Raw genomic sequence first — 12,372 nt, forward strand, 5'->3', positions numbered from 1 at the left:
TAATAATAATAATAATAATAATAATAATAATAATAATAATAATAATAACACACACCTGGCCATGGAACAGCTGAGCAGCCAGTTGTCCAATTACTTCTGGTCCCTTAAAAAAGGTGGAAGGCATATTTAAAATGTGTTGTAACTCCTACACTGCTCACCTGATTTGGATGTAAACACCCTTAAATTAAAGCTGAAAGTCTGCACTTAAAGCACATCTTGATTGCTTCACTTCAAATCCATTGTGGTGGTGTACGGAGCTGAAATGAGGAAAATTGTGTCAATGTCCAAATATTTATCGACCTGACTGTACATAAAGCTCAGATGGACACACCAGAGGGTCACCCGAGACTGTGAGACCAGGCAGACTAACCTCAGCACCACCTGGATTGATTAAATAAAGCCTGTGACTTAATGCACCACACATGGATACTGGACAGTCTAGCACTGTACAAGACTGCCAGGACATTGATAACTTTCATCAAGAACTCAGTGCCGCTGTGAAAAACAACATGGGGAGCCAAGTCCAAGGTCATCACACAAATCCCCATCGGGTGCTCAATATACCAGAGTGATGCACTGTTCCCACTGCTGTTCTGCATAGGCCTTAATCCCTTAGGTCAGATCATCTCAAAGAGTGGGAGCACAAGAAAGCGGGGGGCAGGTGTCTGTCACAGCATATAGCACCCCAGGTGCAGAGTGTGAGTCGCCTAAACCCTCTTTTCATTACTTACTGCATGATACATGCTTTTGAGCTGCCTTGAAATTCTACTACATGGAGCTCAATGCTGACAGATGGCCAGCACCACTTTCCTGTCCTCTGGATATCATGTTGAGTTGCAGTCTTCTTTGCTCACATCATTCACCATATATGCTAAAATAACAAACCTGCCACTGTTCTGCACACAGAGTTAACATTATGATCAAAGTTGTTGGGTCTTGCGCCACTAAGTAAACAGAAAGCCCTAAAAAAAACCCATGAGGCGTCCATTTCTGGAAATGTTTGCGCAACCTCACACCACCCTGTGCCGGCCCTTAGATCCTGCTGTGGAGAGTCACCTATATTTAACAGACAAATACGAGTGTGTTATCGATCTAACTTTCTGCCGGAACTATTCCTTAAATAGGAATCTGGTGTTTGCTTGGTTCTGATATTTGTTATCTGAGCATTTGTGCACCTGCAGCTGTGACATTTTGTGTTAGTGTCCACATAAAATCTACACAGGCACATAAAATACAAGAGATTTCTTCAGTTATAATTTCCTGTCTAGAGCTCTAGAGTGCACACTTTATACCTCTTCTCTTAATCCAGCCAGTCTGCCACTGCTCCTGCACAGAGTTCAACTTAGGAATTAATTTCGTCCTTGACAACAGCAAGCTGTCCAAACCCAGAAGCAGCAAAGCAGCTCCTAATCATGAAGCTCCCTCCAGTGCTGGGATGATATTTTCATGTTGGCATGCAGAGGACTTTTTTATGGATCCATAAAATATTTTCCCAGTAGTGTTGTATAGTGGAAAGGTGCTCTTGCTCATGCAAATTTCACGTGCAAAGTGATGTGTGTTTTTTAGTGCGCATGGTCAGGATGTCACACTCCATGCAACCATTCAGCTATGCGTCATTATCTTAGTATAGCAGACACATGAACAGAGATTTGATTTTCACCAGCCACAGTAATTCCATCAATTGCTTTAAGGAATCACTGAGCATTCTGCTTTGTGCTTTTGTAGTCATCTAACAGGTGGGCTTAACATCTAAACTCAATACCTTGTAACCCCGTCTGATCAATTCCGGATGGTAAGACTTCTGAGATCTTTTGCTTAGTTCACATCGGCGGATGTTTCCTGTTTGAATGATTTTATAGGTTAAAGTAGCTCTAGCCCACACCTCCAATTAGTTTCATTGATTGAACCTCAGTCTTGCTCTGGTTAGCTCTTGTTTATGTCATTAGTCTACTTTTGCAACCAACACTCGGGATGTTTGAATGAAACTCATGGACAGTGAATTCATGGACAAGAATGATGCAATTTTTGCGTTACTGGTAAAAATAGATTGTATTTGGAAATAATTGTAACTTAGATGAATAATAGACCCTATTTCAAGACAAATTTATGCATAAATGAAGATAATTCCACAAGGTTCACTCACTTTTTCTTGCCACTGTATATAACCTTTGTAGATGTATGTAGAACTTTCAGTATTTAACTTGTTTTGCACAGTTCTTAGGGATGAAAAACTGAAGGAGGAGATGAACTAAATGAAATCATTTTTGTGATCTCCAAAGTTGGATGGCTTTGTTTCATCTCATTATATCGCAGCATACAACAGAGGAAGCAAATCTTCTCATCCAGAGCCAAAGTAGCTTATTATTGCATGTTTTAGTCTGTACAATACTGTATTACATGGAGAAATGCAAATGGCAGGAGTTGGAGGAGGATTACCAGAATATGTGATGCAACACATCGCAGTATGTTCACTTTAGTGGAATTTTTAAGCACTTTTTCAACGAGATGCTGCCTTTTTTACATTATATCAGACAAAACCCAGGAAAATTGCTGTTCCAACATTCTAAATTGTTGTATATTGTTGACCCAACATCTGAACACATTACTGTTACTTCACTGATGAACATACAAATAAAGCTATACAAATTAAAGGCCTGCTCACAACCAATTTCAAACCATGATTAATTTGCCTGACAGATATTGATATTTTGGACAGATCATCTTTTTCATTTTCACGAATGCTGACCATCCTCTTCATTGATCTGGTTCATGTTATAGATTGCATGCTTAGCTCTTCCTGAACAGGCTACAGGCCAACATCACCAAGATAGTTCTATAATATCCACCGACACTGATCCTCAGGGATAGTAATTCCAATTAATGCCACAGTGTCAGTCATATAATTATGTCACCAGAGACCTAGAGTACACTGTATGGGCAGCAGGTAGATGAGGTTCATAATGTGATGAATATTGCATGGTACTGGAGGATGCCTTACTAATTAAGTAGACATGTAGGCATCAGCCTCTTGTTGCTGTTTTGATGCTGTGGGAAATAAAGGCAGCACCGCAGCTGATCATTTCTGATAAGGCAGCAGCTGGTCTTTTCCCTCAGACTTTGTATTCTCACGTATATCCAGATGGTTATTAATATGAAATGTTTAAAGCCACTGAAAACTTGGTTTCAAATCCTGCAGTAAGTGTTTCTCAATTACCTTTTCTATTCAAGGCTACATAAACAACAGCACCATTTGGTGTTATTTATTAAAAGAGCAGTTTGACATTTTGGGAGGTAAACTTGTCTTTTTGGTTTTTTTTTTTTGCTGAGTTAAATGAAAACATCTGACCTATTCTCAAACTCATATAATACGATTATACAACCAACAGCCTGGTAGCTTAGCATAGCAGCAAGACTGGAAAAGGGAAACAGATCACAAGATATAACATATTAATTGGAGAGCTTTAGATGTGCTTGTAGGCAGACTACACATGAAACAATCTATGGCATATGGTCTCAACAATTCTTCAACCAATTCTTTGTAGACTTCAAAGGAATAGCCTTAAGGAAAAAGTAATTAGAAGGCAAAATGTCATGTGATATTACGCAAAAAATGAATTAAATTGGAAATCGGAATTTCAATATTGTAAAATAATGCAGTTGTATCTTTATGTCTCCATTCATTACAGCTTCTAAATAAGAAAAAAAAATAGAAATCAACTTCAAAGGGCATTCTCCAAGCTTCTTGGTTGGATACCAACCTGTCAGAATACTTTGGTGTTTAAAGCCATGTTCAATGTCCATTGCGTCCTTGAACTGTAAATTACAAAGAACAGGTTCATGATGCAATACGCACTCAGAGTCCTTATCATCTACTCCACAATGGAGTAGAAAACAAACTAGCTGCACAAAACAAAGGAAAAGCACCTCTTGGCAAAGCAGTCACAAGACTTTGAAGTTATCTAACATGTCTTCAGAGAGACTGACTTTGATGTTCAGAAAACTCTTCTCAAACAGTGACATATTCCCCTGAAAATAATTGTCAAACGTGTTCCTGAGCACATTGACTGCCCCCCAGGCAGCACAGGCATGAACTCTTATTATTCTTTGTTCAAAATTTCTTGCTGTTTTATAAGCTCTCTTGTTTGGCATCATGAGTTTTGGTGCGTGACATACCATGGTGAGAAGTTTACATTTTGAAGATCTGAATACTGTCATCCATAGTGTCAATTTACTAGTGGCTCTGAGTCATTTCTTGTAATTGTGTATGACAGTATGCATATAGAACAAGTTTATCAGCAACTCTGCATGCACCAGGAAGCGTCAGTCTGCAAGCTGATGTGTGTTAGCGGTTATGAATGAACTTTTCTGTGGAGACATCAGTATGTCTGCAGCCATGGGCCATGAAGAGTGTGATGCCAGCTGCAGAGAGGCTGATGTGGGCAGCTTCCAAATCTTAAGAATGCTTTGTGTGGCCCTGCACAGGCAGAAACATGCAGGCTGTTTCATTTATAAGTGAATGAAGATTATGTTTTTCTTCTGCACTTTGAGCCATCCTCATCCACCAATCATCTTGCTTGATATGCATGTCCAAATGGATTGTTTAGATTTTTTTCTCTCTTTTTTTAGAGGGCGCATCCTGTTTTATAGGATACAGGAAAGTCAGTTATTGATACATGAATTTGATTTGAGAGTATGTTGCAGCCGTATACAAAGTTTGGCTTATGTCACATTATCTTCAATTCCAAAAATGTACTATTTGTGGTGTGCAGATGTTTGGTACTTGTAAAGTTCTCCTTATCTCGTTACACTTCATTTACTGTCTTAGGACTTGTAAGACAGAAGCCATGGTTCACAGCCAGAAACTGGTGGGTTGCTTCCTCTGATTTGGAGCTGAGTTGCTGATTCAAATGAAGGAGTTAAAGGATCAGGGGATCTTCTTCACAAGTGATGGGAAACTGGAGCATGGGATGGACAGACAAACTGGAGCAGCATCAGCAGTAATGCAAGCACAGTTCATCAGTTTACAAGCTGATCTACATTCCAGCTCTCACTTATGGTTATGAGCTGTTGGTACTGACCGAAAGAGTGAGATTGTGGATTAAAGCAGCTAATATGAGTTCCCTCTGTAGTCAGCCTTAGAGCTAGGGTGAAGAGTTCAGGCATCCAGAGGGAGCTCAGAGTAGAGTTGCTGGTCTTTTGTGTCAAAAATAGCTAGTTCAGGTGTTTTAGGCTTCTGATTAGGATTCTTCCTGGGCACTTTCTGTCAGAGGTTTTCCAGGCACGTCCAACTGGAAGGAGACCCCTGGTAGACCCAGAACTTGCTAGAGGGATTCCATATCTCATCTTGCCTAGCAATGCCTTGAGATGTCCTGTTTAGCCTGCTGCCCCTGTGACCCAACATCAGATAAGCTGAAGAAAATGGATGGATGGACTTGTCTTTAAGAACTGTCTTTAGAAATAGATGATAAATTCTCTGATTCTCCAGACTTTGTCATAGCATTCAAACATCATGGGTTCTTCTAGACAACTCCTTGAGAATCTAAAGTGAAGCTAAATGATGGCTACAAAACAGAAGAAAACTACATAAGGCATTTCCAGCTTGCATTTTCCAGCGTACAGTGCCATGTAAGAAGTGGCAGTTGAGGGGAACTGTGGAAATCAAGAGACAAACTGGAGGTCTGCTGGGCAGAACAACAAAAACAAAACATGCATATGACTGCAAAATATGTAAAAGAAGGTTTAGTTAACACATGAGTGTGGCACCATCCCAATATGCAATTTTGGTGCACAAACAGGATCTACATGGAAGAGGAAGGAAGGAAACCTTACCTAGAAGGCCTTTCACATAGCACTGGCAATGCCAGCACCACACTCTGAAACCCATTCATTTCAACTACTTGCTGATCAGGGTCAAAATATAAATATGCACCTGCACTATAACTGGGTGCCAATAGAAACGAGGCATGTCGTATGCCACGGAGAAAGTGGAGGAAAAGCTGGTACTGTGTGTGTCTGAATCCCCTGAACTATATGACGTGACTTTGCAGTTGTATTGAGACTCGGTAAGGAAAACTTTGGTACTAGCCAGGTTTGTGCTAATGTCTGCTACTTAGGATGCTACAAGCTGAAAGTTTCCTTCTTGGGAGGATGGCGATGTCGCCCCACTGGAAGTTTTGAGAACTAACTACCTAAACTCACTCATCTGTGACTGCCCGTGAGCTGTGTGCTGAACCCACGAGACGAGCATAGTGCATACCACGTCTTCTGTGAAAGGGCCTTAAGTCAATAATCAAACTGCTTACTGGACTTTATTGCTGCTGGTACCCTCAATATATGGACAGAGTGACCACATTCAGATGAATAAGAACCTTATTTATGCAGGACTCTAAGTAGACCCGATTCCTAGACAACATTCCTATACAAGTATAAAGGTAACAGCCGTCAAATATCAAATGGAGTCTATGCCAGCTGACTTAGGGTGAAAGCAGGGGACACCCTGGACAGGTCACCAGTCTGTCACAGGGCTCCACAGAAAGACAAACAATCACAATCACACCTATTAGATGTATCTACTGGCTTCCGAGCATGTTTGATTTAACTTTCTGGTGTAACATAATGCAATAAAAAACTGCTCACTCTTGAGTTTTAAAATACTCAGACAAAAGAAATTGCATGTTGTCATTTTACAGTACAGGAGGGACCCCATGATCATCCTAATAAAAACACTAATTTCTCCTGTTTTCTGTGAGGTTGACTGAATGATTGCATTTGAGACCTAAACACTGTACTGCAGCTCACATACCATAACAAAAACACACAACAGAAGTCATTAAAAGTGCAGTAATGAGAACAAAGTCAAAAATTCCCTCACAGCCCAGCTGCTATGCAGATGTTCCTCTGAAGCCCCCATCGTATCCAATCGGGAAGCTTGTCTGATTCTTCTGAAGCTCCTCCAACATGAATTCAGTCAGGGCCCATGTCGCATATCATCCCACTCTGTCTTGAAATCTTTGCCGTGTGTGTCTGTTCTGAGGTTTCCCTTTATGGGAAGATGTCCAAAACAAAAAGAAACAGCTTATTAACAGTGGATTTTTCCCCTCTTCTTCCTATTATTTCTATGTGTGCCATGAACATCTGAGCAGCAAGGAAACCCTCGTGCTGCAACTCCACAGTGTTTCTGTGTCCTTCTCAGCCCAGCCACAGCGTATTTACATTTCATTGCCCTTTTTTGCATCAGTGACAGCAGTGGCAGGGGAGAATTTAGCTCATATTTTATTAAACCAATCTGCAGCTATCGCAGTTGACTCAGAAACTTGGCAGGTCTACTTGAAATGAGTACTTTTTAATTCATTATTTACCATTTTCCAGCGACACGTGCATGCACACACACACCCCTACATAGATATGACTGGAATACTGTGTGTGTTTGTCAAATCACACACAGTATTTATTCCAAGAGAGCTAAGCCTGAGGATGTGCCCAGGCATTGGATCGGTCTGTGTGTGTGTGTGTGTGTGTGTGTGTGTGTGTGTGTGTGTGTGTGTGTATTTTTAATTTGGATCCCCTGGTCCACATTCAATCCATATTTTTCTTTTATTTGGTCACTAATGAGGCTCCTATCTCAGTTCAAAGAAAAGAAAATTCTTTCAAGTATCATTGCAACTTTGGGGCTTGTTTATCAGCATCATTATTAAGTCATTGAGAAAAGACACAGTTTCTGTTGCATCATTTATTGCATTAGCCTTCAAATAATATTATTTCGCGGCTGCACCGGCAGACAGGTTATGGCTGCAGCACCTCTGACTTCTTGGTCTGATTGACTGTGAAATGACCTCTTTAGTTGTAATGTGCTAAAGTGAAACATAATACCTCTATAGCAGCCTAAGCTCAATGACTCATGCAGTATTAGCTTTGCTGCTTCCTCTCAGCATGCAGAGGCAGTTGTAGTTGTCTTCAGATGCCCATTATGCATGCTTGTTGATGCCTCAAGACATGGTTATTTTTTTACCCCCTTCTTTTTAAGCCGAGCCTCGACTGGTGTTGCACTGAATTGCGTGAGCCCACTTTGACCCTTAATGTTTCTTTGAAGAGGCCCCAAAATAAGCTTGTTCCCTCTCCTTCTCTGCAGACCTCGGTGTTTCTCCGGTGCTCCGTAACGACCAGCGTGGACCGGAGCCGCTTTATCTGACGCATGTGACACACTGGGTTGCTTTCCGTGTAAAGCTTTTCTACCTTTTGTGTGTGCCAGCATTCTTCAATAGCAGTGCAGCAATGCTGACAAAATAGTTCCCTACCTCAACCCAGAATCCCTACATGTACACACACACAAATGCACACGCGCACACACACACTTCCTTTCTCTTTATGGATTCAAAGCCAGTCTTCTCTGGCTCCTTTGTTCCCCACTCCAGGCTGGGCTCAGATCCTCTCTGCTCTCTGTAAGCCCGCTCCGCTCTGTCATCAGGATTACAGGCTGTGCTGTAGCAGATTAATGACTGACAACTCTACACTCCTCTCAGCATTGCACGGCACACATACAGTTACTAGGACGGAGCGTGTGCCTGGTTGTGAGGGAGAGAGGAACAACTGCGGGGGAGATAATGCATTGTGTTGGTCTGAGAACAATATGTTAGCTGTGAGATTGTGTGCGTGAAGTGGAATCGCGAGGCGGCGTGTGCAGCTGTGTGTGCCACAGGTTTTCGTGTTGCTCATTTTGAAGCGGCGATACGTGCAGGAGGAGCTTCTCGACTTCTACACCTCAGTGCAGCACAGCAGGACAGAGTTAAGTCAGCGAACATGTGGCCGCTGTTGAACAAGCTTAGGCTGATGCGTGTGTGTATTCTCATGTGTACATATGCACATTTGTGTACTCATGTCTTGAGAGCCCAGCGAAAAAAGAAAAACAAGTGGCAGCTACAAGTCCAGTACATAAGGGACTGTGGGCTGCTGCCTGACACGGATGCCTGAAACATCTTTTCCCTCCAATAACTCTTCCCAACAAAAACAAAACAGTCTGTTTCTAACTGCTTTGTTTGAGGCAAAGTGGAAGCTGGCAGTAGTTGTACAAATCCAAACAAGCAGGCAAACAAACTGAGAGCCAGCACTTTCCAAAGTTTGGAATAAATTAGGCCAGGATCTCATACCACCTCAGAGCTTCATAGAAGCAGCTTATGTGTGTCATGAATTACTAAGTAGTAATATTTGGGGCTTCTCACAGCCATCAAACAGCTGAGGCTTAATTTCCTGAGACTTGCCCTGGAGTGTCCACGAAAGTGGGCTGCCTGAGCCGCCATCTGAGGACTGAAAAGTTCCTTTCGCTTGCATTCGGTTGTTTCCTGGAAGTCAACAATCATCGACTAACACTTGTTTCTTAGAAGTGACTAATGCCTAATGATGCAAACCAGTGATGAAAGGTAACTAAATACATTTACTCCAGGACTTAGTACAGTTTGGAGGTGCCTGTACTTTACATTTATGCTACTTTATACTTCTTCTTCACTGCATTTAAATATGGCAGATCCCATGTACAAAATTGGTTGAGTTTCAGATACTTAGCCAACACGTTAAGACAATGCTACAATTTGATCATTAATCTCATCACAAACCATCACATCTCATGGCTGATCCCCTAAACTGGAAAACAATGGATTAGAGTTCCACACTGTATATGAAATAGTTCAAACTAACTCCAATTTGACCAGCTACGATTGTGTTGAACCCTGAATGACAACACACACCAGGGAGCTGTGGTAAAATACTTTTATAGAGCAGTAATCCATATCTGAAATATAGCATCCAAGCAGAATAGCTCTGATATGTACAGAACTCGACTCACCATTTTCTCCATTTATATATGCTTTTTTTGTGTAAATATGTCCATTTATTTGCTTGTGTGTGTGTGTGTGTGTTTGTGTGTGCACTGTGTGAGCATGTAGTAGTTTCTCATCAATTACAGAATATTAAAAGTTTTAAATACAGGTCATAATAATTCTTTTTTTAAATGTCTCTGGATATAAAAGCTGGTGTTCTGACCCTCATTAGTCCATTAATGAAGATGAATCCTTTTTTTTTGTCTCTTTCTCTTTTCACATAAACTCTTTTATAAATGTTGTCTTTTAATAAATATGCTCTATCCTCTCTGCTGTATTGCCTCTTGTACTGTGCCCATTGACTGCTATATATTCTCTTTATATCTCCTAATTGCTTCTAAACTGAGTCATATTGTGGAGTGAACTTTTGTTTTTATTTGACTTCAGCACTTTTGCGTCCCTGCTCCAGTATCAAACCTGTGAGTGCTGAAGAGGTATTTTAAGAGCAGTAACAATGTGTGCGACCCAGTCAAACCATTTTCATCAACTCCAACAGAAACTGCTAATATTCTAACCTCAGTAGCAATTTATCCTCCCACAATTTCACTCCTGCATTTTAATCCCCCAGTTCATTTCACATTTGTTTTTCTTTTTAAAACAGACCTCCACAGTTAATATTTTGTCTTTTTTTTTTTTAAAAAGAAGGGTTATGCAGTGCATTACAGTATCAAAATGTCTCTTGCTCCGTCCTCTAATGCTCAGAGGAACCAGAAGCATTTCTTCCGGTTCTTCTTGGTGGTGGCAGGGGGTCGCACTGGCTGAGGGGAGTCTTGTTGGTGAGGTGTGGAGGGCTGTGGAGTCGGGGTCTGTGGCGAGCCTTCTGGAGGGTCGCCCACCTTCCATGTGCGAACCACCTGCCCTTCCTGCAGACGGAAGTCATGCTCTACGCTGGACAGAGAAAGAGAAAGACAATGCAGGTCTCAGTTACGTCCATTTGAAGAAGCAATAATAGATTGTTTAGCCTCATGGGGGTAGAATAAACAAGCAGAGGACACAACATTGACATGAAGTCGATAAGGTGATTTTCACAGTTACATTGATGGGTCAATATATAATTGCGGGACTTTTTGTAACATAGTTAGCAGGTATTGTAGTTGACATTTTTGCTGTTTTCAGGTCTAAAATCAACATGGCCGCCAATACCCAAACACCACATGGCATTTTTAGAGAAAGATTCTTCTAAATACACAATTGAGTAAAACTGAAACTGAAAGTTATTTATCAAGATATTATAATAAACCTGTTGACATGCGATAAAGCCACATTTGACTCACACACTCCTTTATATTAAATAACTCAGAAAGCCTTGGGAGTCTTGCCAGTCTTTTCTTCAGGAGGAAATGACATCATGTGGAGCAGGTCATGTGATTTGTAATGGGTAACTTAGTTGAAAGTGATTTCTCAGACACAGATACAATTTGCTATTTTCCGTATAAAATTTGATATATTGCCGAAAAAGAAGTATCTGTCATGATTATCTCATCTTCATAAAAAGAACGCAATCAAAACAATTTTTGAATAAACTAATTTTATTATTGTTTAGCTAATTAGAAGATGGTCATTATTAAACTTAGACGGTTATTTAGTTGACATTTTAGTGACATCCAGTCATTTTTTATTGTTAAGTGATTGACTTCAAAAGTCCCTCAATTATATATTGACCCTGACAGTATTCATATGAATTCAGTATTGTAGTGACAATGGCTTTTTGAATTATCCCTTTTTTGTGTTTGTGCATGCAAACATCATATTTTGGTCTCAGAAACCTGGATAATCATGGATTTCAGTATCCTGATCATGCTAGCTGATACTGACAGAAACTGTTGCATCTGTACTTCTTTTCCGATCAGTGTCAACTACCTGTACAGAAACACAAACTAAGCAATATACAGCAACTGTCCAGTTTGTGCAACAACATGCCCACTGTCATCAGTAATAAAACTAGTGGTTTACTGATGTTTACTCTGATAAATCTAATGAAGAGTTCAGCAGTGTCAAACGGCTGCTGAAAGGATGCCCAATCAATATGGACATTTTCTCTCCATTCTGAGTCATTACATATTTTCATCCATTGCTCCCTTCAAAGTGGCAGTGACAGTGTCAACCTGACACAGGTCAAAGAGGACATCTATAATATTTATTGTCAATGTGATCCCCTCTTGCTGGCAAAAAGCCAAATCTGCAATGCAATATTTGCATTTAATCATGTTAAACCCTCTTTAAGCCAAAGTGGCCTCGTTTCCAATATAGTCAAACTAATCATGTATATGTAGAAATGAATAACCGGATTTCTCTATGCTCCATGTAAACACCATATCATTATTATGATTAAAAATACTGGAATCAGCCTCATAACTGGGATGTTGGTGCGCATGCAAACAGAACTCATTAACCTCTATTTGGAGTCATGATTCTGGATAGATGGGTAATATCATGTTTTAGCTCTGTTTTTGGTCTCCACCAGCTCCCTCAGGAAATTGCTAGCTCTTCAGTCGCTCCACTA

The 12,372-nt window shown here is 40.6% G+C and overlaps 1 protein-coding gene across 2 annotated transcripts in view; it reads right to left on the reverse strand.

Annotated features, from left to right (window-relative positions):
* Positions 1-9,745: 9,745 nt before the first annotated feature.
* Positions 9,746-12,372, reverse strand: part of LOC111587830 (mucin-2) — a 40,132-nt gene continuing 37,505 nt past the window's right edge. For both annotated transcript variants that reach the window (XM_023297936.3, XM_023297935.3), the window contains exon 4: positions 9,746-10,757. In XM_023297936.3, the coding sequence (XP_023153704.2) occupies positions 10,568-10,757 (190 nt within the window). In that variant the 3' untranslated portion in view covers positions 9,746-10,567. The remainder of the gene's footprint in view (positions 10,758-12,372) is intronic.

This window comes from Amphiprion ocellaris, chromosome 17 (genome assembly GCF_022539595.1).
Source record: "Amphiprion ocellaris isolate individual 3 ecotype Okinawa chromosome 17, ASM2253959v1, whole genome shotgun sequence".
In the NCBI taxonomy this organism is placed as follows: domain Eukaryota; kingdom Metazoa; phylum Chordata; class Actinopteri; family Pomacentridae; genus Amphiprion; species Amphiprion ocellaris.